This window comes from Lichenostomus cassidix, chromosome 8 (assembly GCF_008360975.1).
Source record: "Lichenostomus cassidix isolate B80296 chromosome 8, HeHo_3.0, whole genome shotgun sequence".
Lineage (NCBI taxonomy): Eukaryota > Metazoa > Chordata > Aves > Passeriformes > Meliphagidae > Lichenostomus > Lichenostomus cassidix.
In genome coordinates this window covers 8,982,750-8,999,996 of record NC_139489.1, presented here as the reverse complement: position 1 = coordinate 8,999,996, position 17,247 = coordinate 8,982,750, and the positions used below count along the sequence as shown (strand labels likewise).

At 37.4% G+C, this 17,247-nt stretch overlaps 1 protein-coding gene across 6 annotated transcripts in view; it reads right to left on the bottom strand.

The window, feature by feature from the left end:
* Nucleotides 1-17,247, bottom strand: part of TESK2 (testis associated actin remodelling kinase 2) — a 115,654-nt gene that overhangs the window by 43,671 nt on the left and 54,736 nt on the right. For 4 of the 6 annotated variants that reach the window (XM_085067723.1, XM_085067722.1, XM_085067721.1 and 1 more), the window contains 2 exons: nt 9,761-9,882; nt 382-430 (listed from right to left, as the gene is read on the bottom strand). In XM_085067723.1, the coding sequence (XP_084923849.1) occupies nt 382-430; nt 9,761-9,882 (171 nt within the window). Of the gene's footprint in view, nt 1-381; nt 431-9,760; nt 9,883-17,247 lie in introns of those variants that run through there. The other 2 variants (XM_085067725.1, XM_085067726.1) reach the window with 1 other exon arrangement.

The following is a 17,247-nucleotide window of genomic DNA, read 5'->3' as shown; positions in this document are numbered from 1 at the left end:
ACTGATTCACATGCCCAATGTACAACTGGAGTATAAATAAGATTTAAATACAATGCAATGTCACTGAAACAAATAATATTTAGGGGCAGCTCAATGATAATGCACATCTCTCACTTAGACCACTATCAGTGAAGTTTTATGTTCTTACTGTGAGGTTTTTTTTCACCCTAACAAGTGCTTCTGAGGAGAAAAGACATACAAGGGCTGTGAATGGAGTTCTGAGGACTGATTCTGCAGTCTTCCCTTTGCATAGCAAATAGTGAACAATTAACTCACCAATCACTGTAAAAGAAACTTCACTCCAGGTGAATGGCAATTACAGAATCTGTCCTAAGAACTGAACATTTCATATTCAGTATGTACATGATGAAATAGTCTTACCTCAGTAAGAGCGTGCAGCTGTCCTTTATGCACACAGACACCCATAAACCTACAAAAAAACAAGAAAAGAAAAGTGGTTTGGGCTTTTTTCCCCCCCTCTTCTTTATTCTTTAAAGAAACTAATATAGGATACACCAAAAAAGGAAGAAAGAGAAAAAATTCAGCCTCACAGACTCTGCATACCTCACTGTTGAGTATTTAAACATCTCAGCACAAAACAAAATCATATATCTACACTACAATATAATTTGAATTAGCAGTTCCAAGAGAGCACAGGAGACAGCTCAACCTCAAAATGGAAAAGTTACTAATTTGACTATAAGCAAAGGCCAGCATGTAATGATTTATGCAGAAAGGAACAGTCTCAGAGCTCTGTTTTAAGGAAGTTTAAGCCAAGTAATCAACTGTTGGTCTGCATAGACAGAAAATTACTTCCCTTTGCATTCTGCTGTTTAAGCATAAAGATGTTTCTTCCTATCCCATTCTTAATCACACAGGAATATGAGGGCACATATGCAATGTCTACTTCCCCTCCCCAAACTCCTCTTTCCAACACTTGGCTCAAAGCAAGTTTCAACAGTATCCAATATGCACACATTCCATAAGTGTAACCTACACTTCACAATTTTCAGAATCCTGCTGTTAATAGTAATGATTCACACCCTTGATTCTCCTGGAAAGCGACAGAATGTGCCATACGTTTAGCGTGCATGAAACAAAATGAAAAAGCTCATTTTTACCACCATACAGGCTGAACTTTAAAGTGACAAAATGCAAATTAATACTAGCAGTAAACATCTCCCATGAGAAAATTCAGTAAAGCTGAAAGTTTAAACACTTTAGAGCCTTCCCTGCACAGTTCAAGTATTCTCTATAGATTAACTAGTTCGCAGTTTTACCATTTAGATATTGGTCTCAGCAAGCAAAAACAAATTGGTTTTCATTTCCATAATGTTCAGAAATTTCCATTTTGCAAGTGAGAGGTAGATATGCGTAATTTCATTAAATGTGATGGGAATCTTGTGGACAACAGTTCAAAGGGAAAGGACCTTTTATATCCGGAAACATTTCTGAATTTAAAAACAAAATGATGCAAGACATGCAGTGCTAGTTCAGCTAAGCTGCTTTTGAAGAAATGAATGATCCTCACTGTTCTCTTGTCTAACAGCTGACTGGTAAATTACAAGCAGCCAAAGGAAAATAATATAGGTAAGATCCTTTGCATAAGCTGAGCTGTGGAAATCTGTTTTTCTAACCAAAGAAGCAGCAAGACCTGCATTAGAACATCTACTGCCTGCTCTCACCTCAAACAATATTCCCTGAATATGGGAATTTTAATTTGAGAGACACTGAAAATCCAATCTCCCTTGTTTAATGTAGAATCATAGAGCACTATTAGGTACTCAGGGGAAAGGGAAGAAGCTTCTTTTCAATATAATATCCACTCAAAACATTGCTGTTTCTGAGTTTCACTTAATAAGCAATGAGCATATGAACAATTTTGTAAAGTTGACAAATTAGGCTGAGATCAAGAAACCCAGACTTCTACACAGCAGAAATCTATTTCTTTGTGCATTCTGAAAGTCTCCAGAGCTATCAGGCACAGTGTTAATGGCTTTATTCACAGCAGAAATGGAAAACACACTAATCCAATACACTAATTCTGCTATAAGACAACTTTTTGAAGTATTCTTTTCTCTATCAAAGGTTAACCTGCTGTGGCAATATTTTCATTCAACAAAAACTGAGATTAAGTAATTAAAAATAATAATGTTTTCATCTATATATCAATGCTTCCTTTGTAAAGCACTACTTACAAATTAAGAATTCATTGTATTTGATTTAATTCCAAAAAACAAATGCATTTAAAATTTTATCCAAATTTTGGAAAAATTTAATTTCTTGTCTCATCTTTACCAAACAGGAAAAACATCATTGTCATCTAAAGATTGGTAGAATTGAACACATTCTGCCAACCTGTTTTGGTGAAGGGAAGTCTCAGTGGAAACATATTCACTACTTTTGTGAACCTGTGCTTAAGGCAGCACAAATACATTGAATCAAGTTACTAAGAGTTTAAAAATTCTCAAATGCAACAGAGATACATTTCTAACTTTAAATCAAAAATTAAAACCAAAGCTCCATATAATGATTTCATGGGAAAAAAGCTGGATATAAAGATATATTAATAAATCCCACTTATTTAGAAACTATTATCCAGGAAAAGAGAAACCAGATACACTGATAAAGACACAATTAATGAGTCTACAAGCAACATATTGAAGCTATTTAAATGTCGTGTGAATGAATCTCAGTTTTCAGGCTCTGGAAAACAGATTGATAGAATAAACCTGTAGTGATCCAAATTCCTGGAAAAATTCTGCTTAGCTGTTTTATCAAGCAATAATAAGCCACTTGGTTAAGCCAAGAACTGCTACAAAACATCGTTGGAAAGGATTTTCACTAAAAGATCATACACACAGCTGCTACTGAGAAATACAATTACCAAGCAAGATTTAACATGGTTTCAATTTCTGAGATTGCCCCAGATGAGATTCCAAGTTCTGTGGATAGGAAGCTGACATGCTGGTCCAGCACAGCTGAGATTATTCCTGTTGGCTAGACACACTGTCTCCTGAGCCAAAATATGCTTGTAGGTGAGCTTCAGCAGAATGTCTTGTCAGCCAAAGGTCACACTTCCTATAAGCATTTCTAGCTGGAAGGAGCTCCAATAAGCCAGTCATCCACAAAACAGGAGACCATTTACAGATTTAAGGAAGTTTCTTTTCAAGACAGTGTATCTGGCCTTATCAGCACTGAAGCACTTCCAAAATCTGGTTAGAAAAGTTTTCCTAGAAGCTGCAAATATAAAGGATGATACTTGAGTCCACCCTACTAAATACAGAGCAACATATTTCCACCACCAAGTGCTTTCTAACAAATGTCAGCAATCTACACAGATGTCAGAAATCTCCTTTTATAAACAATCAGTCTGGAAAACCTGTCCTCCCTAAACAAGACCAAGAGAAGTCTGAATATTTCTTAGTCCTTCACAGGAGTTCAGTCAGATGGCAAGGGAGAAAATCCCGGACAGAAGAGCGAAGACTAAATACTGTAGCTTCAGTCTGCAATCTTTGCCTTAATTTATCAAGCAAAACTAATATCCAGATCATACAGCCTCTGTGGATACCCAGACACTGAACACATGCTTCCAGTTAAAAGAACTTCACTGGGACACATTCCTGTTCTGTGGATAAACCTGGGGCAGCTACAGTTCAACAAAAGAAATTGATGCCCTCCAAAACTTACTGCTTCTATGAGAAAATTCAGCACTTTGATAACATCAAAGAAACAAACCAAACACACCAATGCAAAAGTCTCCAAACAAGCTCAGTAACTGAGACAAAAGGCCAGAAGACATATGTTTATTTCATTGCATTGGCTGTTGAAGGAAGAGGGTGAGCAAAAATACTGTGTCTGCATTAAGGCCCTCCTTAATGTTTTTGGCACCATGCTAGATTAAAAATGTATTTTAAGTTTTCTACACTTGCATTTTGATTCTAGACAGAGGTAAGGCTTTTAATCTATCACTTCTGTAACATATTATACACAACACATACAGCCTCTCTTCTGCTGCCTTGCACACTGTATTTCTAATATACTCCTTTTTGATAGCCACATTACACAAAGAAGCAAAAGTAACTTTCTTTCCTGTTAAAGCACTGTTCAGTACAGGACAAAGGATGCTAAAAGACAAAATCCATCCTTCTGGCTATTGTAAGGAAGTCCATCACAAGCAATTTCATAAAATGAAGGTTTGAAAGGATAAAACTACACACGCGCAAAAAAAAAAATCCCTGGTATTGTGTTCCCAGGGTGATATATTTGTCTCAAAGGAGATGAAATAAAATTCTCCTTGAAAGGAGTTCATGGAATATGCACACAGTGTGCTTATTTGTGTGCCTGCACACACAAGAAGGTGGATTTAATCAATGAGTCAATCTGCCTGCATGCTCACAACCAAACACGCAGCAATACCTCCAAGTGCTCCCATGAGAACACTTAAGACATGAGCTAAGACTTTCTGTGTACTGAATGTTTTAAATTAAGTCCCCAAGGTACAGATCAAATAAAGAAATACTTTTTCATGCAAACAATAGTGATATTAAAGACTGAAATTCTACCTCAAAATTGAAGATACACAAACTTAAGAGACAGCACAAGAGATGGAGATTCTTTGTTAGCACACTTCATTTGTGAATATGAGAAAAACACACCTGTAAGACATTACAAAAAAAAAAAAAAAAAGGGTTTCAGACCTCTCAGGCTGCAGTCTGAAGGCTCCCAGCTCAGGACACAAGGATGGAGATTTTTTGAGTCCTTTACAGATGTATTTTCTTATGTTGATTTGGGTAAAAACTCATGCCTACCACAGCACATCAGCATTCAGAGAAATAGAAAAATGGTAAAACACCTTTACAAGCATACACCAGACCTTTCATAACCATGGTACCTGAACATGGTTACCCAACCCTTGAACAGGACTGCACTTTAAATAGGACACAAGCAATAAGGAAGTGGAGAAGTGTTCCAAACCTCTGTTTTCCCTAACCCCAGCAACTACCATCTTGCCATGTATCAGCCAACCTGTATTAAAGTGGCTATAGTAAACATCACATGGTACTAATCCCAACCCCAGCTCACTTTTCCACAACTCCTCTCACCATCTGTCTGAGGGAAGATCTGATAAAACCAGCACATCCTACATCCAAGGCATGAAGAAATGTATATCAAAGGTAGAAAAGCATTTTAGTTCTCCATGTTTAACTTGTATGCAGGACATGAGGTAGGTGGTAGAAGCCGAATAAAACACTCCTTGAACACCATTCATCTGCTTCTGCCTTGCCCACTCCTAAAACGTCCCTAATCTGGACCCTGGAGAAAAAATAGCAAACCAAAAAGATAAGCAGCTCTCATATATAGTTTGCTCTGAACACCAGATAGTGACTGAAAAAAGTTACTACATTGTAGATAACATCTACTCTGCCTACAGAATCACATCTGCTAGCTGAAATAGGAAACAAGAAGAGAGACAAAAAAACTTCCAGATCCCCTTATTTTATACCATCGTGCCTGTGTAGCTGCAAGAGCTGGAGTCTTCTATTCTAAAATATCCTTAACAGACTGAAAAAGAAGTTACATTTTTGCCAAAATAAATCCTCTAATAGAGGGCAGTTTCTCATTTTCTTCATGGAAAATACATTAGAAATTTTTATATACACATATGTTTGACCACTGGAATCTTTATGATCCTACCATGGGGACGGTAGACTTACTGGGGACTTGGTAAGTGAAAACTAAGCTCTTCACTTACATCCATCTTCTAATCAAGATGGATTGACATAGCTGGCCAAAAGCAGAATTTGAGTGCAGAAATACTGAAATGAGTGTGGAGATTTAAAGTTAGCCTTTCACTCAATGGTGAAAAAAGCATGTTGCTTTTAAAGCTTAAATACCCAGACCAATAGCTCACCAAATAAAACTGAAACTCACCAAGAGAAACTGAAACACCTTGACCCCATTCCATCTCCTCAAGATGTACAAATGGGTCCGTAAGATAAAAATACAGGCCTTTCTCTACCGAGGTAAGGAATGGAAGGAAGTCAGCAACTACTGACAAACTCACACTCCAGAACAGTGACCAGAGTCTGGATAAAAACCTCAAAAAGCAACTGCAACTCTGAAAAGGAGTTGAAATAGACAGCACAGAAGCAAAAGCAGCTCCAAATAGTCAGCAATATTTATTAGTCACAACAGTGCAATCAATGGCAAAAATCTTTGCAATATAGTCTTGAAGTTAACTGTGGGCATGTTGGAATTGACAGCCTGTAAAAGGTTGCTATAAATTTTAGAGTACTGGCAAAGGCATGGGTTTTTTAATCACTCAAAGGAAGCCAATTTGGGCTACCAAATGTACTACAAGGAAGAGGAACCTCTTCTCCCTTCCATAATACTTAGTTCATATAAACTACAGAAGAGGTGCTGGACAAAATCACTTAATCAATAACAAGTGTTAAGTATTAAGCATCAGGATGTTCAAAAACACAACCACACTCTCAGCTTAAGGAAGATTTTAGTATAGTAAAATAAATCCCTCATTGGTGAATCTGACATTCACTTTCTAAAACATTAACTTGCTAAGCTGCACATGTTGAAATGGTTTGAGAGCAGATTTTGGAGGCTGTAAAGCCAGTATCTATCCAGTTTCATAATTTTACAAGCCATTTGATGGCAGAGCACCTCACAGCTCTCATCTGCTACAATTAACCACCACACAACATAATCTCAACATTTCAGCCTAAGTAGCCATAAGTATCCTTACTGGCTAACAATATGAAGGAAAGAAACTTGTTTACAGTGAAAATTAACAGCAGATAGTCCCAGAGCTCAGAGAAAATGAAGAAGTTCAGAGATATATTACATAAAAATCAGACTATACCTTCAAGGTATGTGGAGGAGATCCAGTGACTAATCAACAGAAAAGTTAACTTGATGCTAGTGACAAAACACCTTACTCAGTAATATAGAACAACTTCAAAGGAAAGAAACTAAGTGAAGAAATAATATTTAACAGCAAACTGAGATAGCTCATAGCCCCTGGAAAAGTTATATATGAGAATTTCTTGGAAGGGGATGTTCCCTTTAAATACTAATACAAGCTTAAAATTCCCAAAAATAATCCCAGAAAATGTTTCAGTGGGAACATGCTGCTGTAGAATATCTTCCTAGAGACCTCTCAGCAATAAAACTCCAGCTGCTCTTATCTGACAGCACTATGTTGTCAAACAAGCAACACAACCTCTCACCACTTTAAGAGCAAATTACTATTAATTATTATTTTTAATGTGTTTCTAAAGCAGGAAACAGGTTATTTTACAGGTTATTTTTAGTAGAAGCACCAATGATTTATACATTTATGAAACCTTAATAGAGATGCTTGCATGTGTGTTTATAAACACGTATATGAGACACATAGGCAGGTAACATTTAAGAGGGGGAAAATCTGCTCCCAGACATAAAGGGATTGGAAAAACTGCAGTAAAATTTAAACAAAAACTTAAATGACACATAATTAACACACAAAACCATGAAGTTATCTGCTACACAGAAAAGTAGTAGTTTTTACTGTGTATTATAATTCAGTAAAAGAATAAAACTAAATACTGTTTTCTCATTTGCATTTCCTGTAGGAATATCTTTGCTCCCCTTAGCAAGGGGACTTACCTAATAAATTAGGAAAAAAGCAGTATTTTTTACCAGCAAACCTACTTTTTTTGAAGAAGCCTCAAATCAAGTAACTCATAAATCAAATGCAGTTTATTCTTCTAAACAAACTATGCAAAGATAAACTATTTCTTTTTAAGTAATTTATTTCTGATATATTCACTAATAACTGCTTACTTCAGCACACAAAGAAAAAGATTTCCCTATCAATCCTAGGTAATAACTGGAAGACCAAACGAAATTCCTTTTCTGCTTCAGACATAAATCAATACATTATTGTTCTTCCTTCAGGACCATCTGTGTAGCACTGCTGACTTCGAATTATTCATAGGCTCTAAGGCCAGAGGGGACCAGTACATCACAAATATGATCTCTTTTACATCACAAGACACCTTGATTTCAGCAATTACTCAGGACTGAGCACAATAACTTTTGTTCTCAGCAACACCTCTGTAATTCCATTCAAGAGGGGGCAGGGTTACATTAAGGTGCAACTGAATGCTTTTTGCCTGTCAAGATATACTTTTCCTACTCTCCCTCATCCCAACCCAAATTAAATTCTTCATTTTGAACAGAGCTGTAGAGCTAGATTTTTTTTTTTAGTAAGATTTACCAACCACACAAAGTTGATCAAGAAACTACTGAAGTGTACCGAGTTGGTGGTTCTGACAACGATGACAATCTTACTTTGGAAAGTTACTCTTTCCACAAACCTTACTAAAAATCAGCTGTATTAACCCCCAAGATCATATGCTGCTTATCTAAGGATTCAGAAAAAGGGAAATGAGGGAAAAGACAAGAGGGGAGAGATATAAGAAATAACTAATAATCCTGAAATCTAAATAACCAGACAGAGGATATAATTTAAACAAACAAACAAAAAAAAACCAAACAAACAAAAAAAACCCCAACAAACATACAGAAGGAACAGAGAAAACAGACTAAGAATTGTAATTAAGGACAAATTACTACAACACTTGAATAAATATATTGTGCTAAAACTGATACAGTTTACTATGAATAAGAATTCTTTAAGTTCACAGGTTTTTGAGGTTTTAAGAAAAAGAATAATAGAAAACAGACATGAATTAATGGAATGCCTCCTACAGATATTTCAAATGCTTCTGACACATCCTCATATATAGGGAAGGAAACAAACAGGATAATGTTGTTACATATCAGTTGATGAAGACTGAGATAAGATTTCAAGGACCAGAAAAGTTGGTTTTAAAGGATTTTAGGAATCAGCATCATTGTCTGTACTAAGTAACAGAATGGTGAAGAAAAGGAAATTAGATAACAAAATTGACTGTTTCTCCAGAACTTTTCAAAAAGACCTGAGATCAGAAATGGATCCCAGGTAAGCAACAGCAGCTTAGGAGAACTGGTCATTTGGTGCACTGTCATCATATCTTTAAACTTCATAATGTTGTGGCTTCAGCCAATTATGTTAATTGCATGTCCCATCATAACAGAAGAGAAACCAAGACTAAAATTATTCAAGAAATAAGATACACATTGGACCATTTTGGATTTGCATGCAGTAATCTAATGCAAAGCAAGAACTACCTTTTTCCTTTCAGGAGCATATAAATTAGATTAGTTCAACACTAGCTTTTCTTCAGTCCCTCTTATCCCACCCTGCAATACTGCAACAAGAAAATGCTAAAAACTGGGAAGCAGACCTAAGAATAAGAAGCAGCTATGGCACTTTGCATTGTTTAATTGTAAGATTAGTAACCATACATTATTGTATAGTATTAAATTTGCAGTAATTTAGATTCACAAAAATAAGTCAAATTTCACTCTTCATATCACTTTGATTCATCAGAAATTTAAAATGCAAGCACTTGGTTTTCTCTGACTTAAGTTACTCATTACTGGCAAACTCCAGATACCAAAATCATATCCATGTTTGTTTTTTTTCTCTCAAGTCTTTTCTTCTTCCTCTCATTCTTCTATTAAATTAGCAACTGATCCTAACACATTCACAACAGATAGATCTACAACAAAAAAAAATTAATAAAGATTGGAAAGAGGAGAGTTCTACTAAAGACAGCCTATCCCTATATGATTCTGAAAAAAGCCAGTGTACCTTAAGATGTTCGGATGTGAGAGTCTATTCATAAGTTGAACCTCTTTCAGCATGTTTGCTCTGTTGCTGTTCAGTGTGTTCATCTTCAAAGCCATTACCTGGTCTGAAGTTCTGTGCCTTACCTATTGGACAGAAACAGAGAACGGTAAGGATATGAAATACAAGACTGAAGAACCAGTATTGTTGTAGTGCATTGTAGAGATCCTTCACAACAAAGGTGATCTATACAACAATTTCTGCAGTCTTTATCACAGAGATGACTTTCTATAAGCATACTATGCAAATATGAAATGGCATTTTGCTCTTCTCTTGCAACTCATGATGATAAAGTTTGAGAATTTGAAAACAAAAATCCCAACTTTCAGCTTCTTAGTACAAGTGAGGGAAGTCATCTATTTGTCTACAGAGAATGAGTTCCCACTCCAAGACCTAGGAAACTCATGTTTATTCCACCCATATCCTTATTATTTTTCCCCCTGTAGTGGTTGCTGTCACTATTCACAGAATGTGTTATGAAAGGACCTGTTGCTTGCAGCTACAGGGCAGATTTCTGAGGTACTCAGCGTTTACTCCTGAAAACAGACTATGATCCAGCACCCACATTCAGTAGACAGAAAGCATTCCTGCCAACCCCTGCTGCAAAGCAGAGCGCTTCCTGCACACAGGATCACCTCACCCAGGGTGTCAGTAGTGGCTGCAGAGCATCAGCAGGAAAAAGAAGATTTCTCTGGCAACTGTGCAGCACCAGCACCTCATTCAGAGTGACTTTCCCCAGTCAGAAACGCAGGACTGTGGCCATTTTTAACTTGGTACTCAAACTAGCCCACCTGTCAGGTGGTATGTAGATGTGTGCTACTATTAGAAAGGAGCTGTCACAATAGTGTAAGGCTTGCCAATCCTCTGAATTTCCTTGCAGTTGGGTATTCCCACACACATACTGGTAGTATTCATGGAAATTATGTTCCCATTTTCTTCCTACATCAGTACCTGCAGCTCATAAATAGAAAACATTTACTTCTCAAAACACTAATTACCCCCCTGGCAAATTCATTGATATTTATGGAGATTAGCTTAGGAAAGGCTGTGTTGCAGGAATTTAAGATGCATCAGCTTTCTAATTTAAAACTGAAATCAACATTATGACATAGGTACAGACAAACTACCTATATTTTAAACAACAGCAGCCTGTCTGCTTTTATTCCAGAAGGCTGTTCACCCTTTTTCAGTAAGAGGCTTCTTTAGCTGTAGTATGTTAATTACATAAAGAACAACTGAACCCATGATAAGCAGATGCAAGAAGAAAGTAGGGTATGGGTCTTGAAGGTAAGGCTCCCTAGTAGCTCTGAGGCAGCAAGCAGTATCTATTTTTAAGTTTTATTTGCACACCCCTATCTGCAAGAAGAGGGGGCATATTTCAGATGAACATTCTCACCTAGACACAAAGCCCATGAATTCAGCACAGGGATGTACTGGGAGGAAAGGGTATCATGTTTCAGGAGCGGGTCTGGTTTAACACTTCTAAGTTGCCTCTTCCCGTCCTAGTTTCAAGTATAAGGTAGCACTGGAAACATCCCAGGTGAGTGTGGTAAACAACATCGAGGGACTAAGTAGAAAAATAGCCCTCAGATGCTTTTCTCCTGCTTCCCTCCCGCTCGTGTACATCAGCTCCTCAGATGCCTCACCTACAGTCACCCAGTAATCCCAGTGCAAGAAGGATCAGAGAAAGGGGGTGGAGAAGGACATAGAAACCAGTGCTAAGTAGAAACCAACAGCAAGTTCACAAGCATGGGACTCCTCCTTTCCATGGTAATATTGGTTTTAAAATAAAACTGGTCGAACTATAGCTTTGGTGCATTACAACAAGATTATCTAGAATCATTCTCAACACAACCTGTCTTGCCTGTTTGGCATGCTTATTGGTTTGAAGCAGGATGATTGCATGTTAAGTTGATGAGGTTTATTGTTACTTGCCAGGTTTCTTGTGTCAGTTGTGTACTTTCATTAATTTTTAATTTTACGCAGCTTTTGCATACCCAGCCAATTTGAATGAACAAACTAAGTTGGACAGGTCAATGTCTAGATACAGCCTTTAAGAACATATTTTAGTTATACAATAGTTTTATTAGGAGTAATGCCTTGGGTGAGGGGAAAAAATTTAAACTGCTTTCATAGACTTAAGAACGAAAATCTTGTTCCAACAATGTAAATTTAAATTAAGAAAAAAGGACTATGTTTTGAACATATACACAGCAGCAGCTAAATCTACACACTTCCTCTGAAAGGAGGGTTAGGAATCTTGGGCATTGTGGTGGAGTAATGTGGCGTTTTCAGGGAATGGTAAAGGATTTGAAGTAACTTAATTCCTACAGTCAGAAATGCTCTCAACAGATCTTCCTCAGAAACGACCTTTCCACTGACAAAGAAGCTTCAAGGTCTGCCAAAAGGGAATGAACAGAGGTAGAAGGTGACCAGGAACTCAGATGGAATGTGGTCTCAAACAGTGTTTGCCTTCTTGTTAACTCTGCCTCTTGTTAACAGCTACCTCTTAATTTCTTGCCCATTTCTATAATTCATTCAGTTTCATGCCAAAATTTCTTGTTCTTTTGCCTCAACTCTGAGGTGAAAGTAGAATTTATCATAGGATTTTTTTCCTTGTTCAGGCTGTCCTTCTTAAGCTACAGAAACCCCAGAAAAGAAGGTGGGTAACTGGGGCACTATGTCCTGCACGCTTCCTGGATTTTCAGGTCTGATACAGTTGTACACAACTGTTTCTCAAAGGTCTGACTGTCCACAGCACGAACTCCACATCCAGAGAAAACTGAGCTGCCTTTGCAGAGACAAAACTTTTCATCCTCTGTTTTACGCTATTCTGCAATCTTTTCAGTCTTGATAGACTGAACAAGGTTCACTTTTGCTTGCTTTATAAAATCACTTTCCCCACACTTGGAAATTTCTCAAATTTCTTACACATAGAGCAGCATGTTCTGTCCAATTAACTGGTCTATAAACAGTACCCAACATTGCACTATGCTTTGTTTCACTGAAAGGGACGCTGTAAGGTAACACCAGCAATTTTATTTCAAGTTCTGTACACTGTTCTGTAGGCTGTTGGAGGATGTATTCCTGCATGATCTGACAGAACAGCAAAATTCCTAATCAAACCAAAGGGGAAATGGGGGGAAAAGGGACTCTTCCTCTCCTGACAGTTATCCTTTAAGCAAGGAGGAAGAAGCAGAACTGGAGGTCAGAGGGCATCTTTCTCAAGAAGACAATACCCAATATTATGAACAAAACCAAGTATCAGCTTATAAATTATGGAGCACAATGCTAATCACTTGGAATATACCTAAGACTAACCACGTTCTCTCCTCTGAAGCACAACTGACAAGCAGCATTTCTACGGCAAGAAAAACTGACAACAAGGAACTGACAGGTTCTGTCTTTAAGGTCTCAGTAAAACTCTGAATCATCAACATGGAAGGAGCTGTCAGCTACACTGCCCTTGGTGCCTACTTACCCATCAGTCATGCCCTAGACAAAATTGGTGTCTATCCTGGCATCCCATGCCAAAGCCCGGCCAAATTACTTAGTTTTAATCCTTCATCTTCTTTCAGGCCACCTCTGTGCCATAAGAACATGGAAGTGAGGTTTCAAGCACCTGACCTCTCCAGAAGGCAAACCAGTAAATATTTTGGCAATACTGCTGATCCAATTTAACATTTGTTTACAAGGCAGTTTGCCTCAGGCATATGCCTGTATACTCAACATAAACAGGGATTCACTCATGTAATTCAAACCTCTTACTGATGCAACTTGCAGATTGCTGTGAAGCTTTTAAAGCTGTTGACATTATTATTAATTATGGCCCCTTGCATATCAGACCAAATAACCTTTCAGCAATGTCTGGATCACGGCGTCTCTGCTTAGTAACATTCTGACAATCCCACAGCTGCTTTGCACACACTTCCAACTTCTCAGTCTGCTTACCTATGTGTGTGACTCCATCTCCAAGGTCACAGTAACCAGATATTGCCTCCCTGTTTTATTGCTGACAGGCAGTTAAACTGTCCCTTTGCACTCTGATTCTCCTAGACCAAAGTACTTTGTACTTTGACCTGGCTATGGCTACCTATGTGGCCTGTCTGCTCATTCCAAACCATGGTCTGATCCTGGACCTTACACCTTTCTTTAGAACAAAGTGGAAAGTAGAGGAAGTCATGGATCCAGGTACAGAAATATTGATGTATTTAAAGGAAATCTCATAATAGTGATTCAGCAGGGCTCACACTCCAGAGAACTAGTCACTATATAAAGTTCATCAGGATTATCATGCAAAAATCGGTAGGTTTAATATTCAGCTTGTTGCTTAGCTGTAAAGTTCTTTATTATTAGAAAAATAAACATAATTTAGATTATTATTTATTTATTTCACCATATAGGTCTGTCATGGCTCTCAAAATCTAAACATTTACATCACTTCCACTTTCTGCGGGACTGAAGGGGAGGCATTTTTAAGCAACAGCTGAAATCTAGCCTGATTTCATCTTTCACATGGTCTTTTTGATCTGTATTCACTGTACCTTTCCAGGTGGCCCTGGAATAAACATCTGAAGAACATTTCCTAACAGTGATATTATAAATCTGCCAACACAGCTTTCAGCTGTGCACCTAGTTTTTCACTGCATTTTCATTATTTTCCAAACCATCATTATATAGTTGGAAGTATTTTGTCACAGTTCTCTTCCAAAACCTCATTTAACTGCTGTCCAGTTTTTCCTTACCTTCCCCTCTTCTGGCATCCAGCCTCACTTCTTAAATACATTTACAGATCTTTACTTATATAGCCTACTCCATAAAATCATGTTGCTGCTCTAGCACACACACCAATTTTTTGTTCATTCTTTTACACACCTTGGTCTTCATCTGGCCATTTCACCTCCACCTTTGCTGCCATGTACCCAAAGCACCATTTTAAAAGCAGTCCCCTCTAGTCCAAATATTTGACCTCCCCTGAGTTTGCTTCTGTCTTCATCTGATTTGCCATTATTTTCTCTTTGTTACAAAGAGATGAAGACATTCCCTTGGTTACCTTTCTAGGCCATTTGCACTATGTTACACATTTAATTTTGATTGACTGAGTTGACAATAAAGCTTGTGAGGCACATGAGATGATAGAAGTAATCACTGTTGAAGAGAAAAGGCTTCATCATAAGAGTGCCTACTAAATGACAGGGAAAGAGTCTTTCACAGGGAAGCAGACAAGCAAGCTGGCTCTGACACAAGACTTCTCTCAAAAACAGACTACTTTCTTGTTGTGACAGCAGAAGCAATCTTAAAAAAAATTAGGGTCAACTGTATTTTGTCCAAGTCTCACAGTCAAGCCACCAAACCATCACACTTACAAGGACCTATATTCATGCCTCGAGGATGAATGTGTTAAAAGAATGCCTTAACTCTGTGGTTGATTGAAAAAAGCTCCCTTCAGCTAAGAAGACAAACCTGTTCTTCAGCTCAGGTCACACTGCTTATAAGTCTATAATCTCACATATTTCTCAACATTAAAATGTACCCACTGTCAGATACACGTATTCATAGCAGTGACGCCTATATCAAGTCAAAAATTTCATGTCACTAGGAAAATTTACAGTGACAAATAGAAGCTTAAAGAAATACATCAGTGCAGATAATACTAAGCTGCTATGTTGATGCCAGGGAGTCAGATGGGTTGTGGCTGTTTTTAGAATAGTAATACAGAATGTCACTATACTCTAACTTCTTGCAGCAAGAGAGAAACCTGCCAAATGTAACAAAACTTTGCCAAACAAAACTAGTCAGCATGTGTTAGAAGAGCTTTAGCACAGGTTCAGAAGATCTACAGAAACTAGACACAAAATAAACCCAAAAACCTGACAGTAATTGTGACTCTACTAATTTCTACTACTAAAAAGAGCTGAGAGAAATACACAAAAAAAGTTGGAGACTTTACTGTTTTCCCTTTAGTACAAAAGCTCGGTATTCGTCAAACAAAGGCCCTAATTTGATAACTTTAGTAACTTCTAGCATCACCAATTCGGCCAAGTAATAAGTTCAATTACTAGAGAATATTCCACATCTACTGTCAAACAAATTCCACAATTTTTTTCCAAATTAAAGTGAATTTCTAATTAGTAAAACAGCAGTACCATTGATGTTTTGTAAATTCACTTGTGTGCCAAAAATCCCTCAATTTTGCTTTTGTATTTTGTTTTTCTTCATTGCCCACTGCAATGTAGAACCAGGGCCCAAAATAGAGCACCTTTTTATTTTAAACAAACCATTTATTGATAGGAATCTGTGCACATATCTCTGCCATTAACTTGATCTCAATCAAGCCATGAAGGCAAAAAGGGACTACAGTCTTATTTTGAGAGAAAGCACAAATTCATCAGAGGACTATTGTTCCACAGTTTGAGATGAGATACAAACAGGCACAGCCCAGGGCGGGGAAGTTGACTGATTTTGTAGCCAGTTCAGCAGAACGTAACCATATAAATTTCCCTCTGCAATCCAGGACATGGAACATGGACACTGGGAGAGCACTGTTTTACCACAACCTCAGTAAACAGCTCAGTCATGTACTTTATACCTGAGTAATATCACAGTCAGGAAAGAAAAAGAAATATTGAGTTTGAAGTACAGAACTGGGAGCTTATTCTTAATTTTAAGTATTAGCTATCCTCAGCTCACTGAGCAGCCCTAAGCGTGCTACTTCCTTTCATCACCTCTCTAACTGATGTACAAAATTGAGGTGATATTATCTACCTGCCAGAAAATGGGAAATAACTGCTGTAACAAAGATAACACATAATCAGATAGTGTATCTTTGTTCCTATTTTCCCATTTAATTTTTAATACTTATGGTTAAATATTTCCCATGTTACTATGGGCTTATCCTGTTTGAAAGATAATGATACTTACATAAACTGCAGATGCATTTGAAGTAAAACAATACTTTGGACTGAGTTTTCCTGAACAAGAAATTGTATCTTCTATCTTTTACAGTATATGAACAGTTTGGCACTGAGCACACAGTCACCCCACTACACTAATGATGTCATCACTGGTATTCAAACACTTTTGTTGGGTTTGTTTTCAAAATCTGTATGGGAGCCTTCACAGAAAGTTCTGTTTGGGGCAGAAATAATTTCCTTAGATTTCCTTTATAAATCTTTCAAATAAACATTCTCATGCATGACTAAGGAAGTCAGTCTCACCTTTCAGAACAGAGCCCACTGACATATACTATTACTATTATAATCACAGCACTAGAACTTGACCACAACCACAAATAAGAAGAGAGCAGGGAGTAGGAAGAAGGCACATATTGCTTATCTGAAGATACTTCAGCTTTTACAAATTGATTCAGTTGATAACCTTCCCATCACAGCCAAAACCAAAAGTTCTAAGTAGTTTCTTGTTATTTAAGCCTTCATGAAACTGCTCATCTT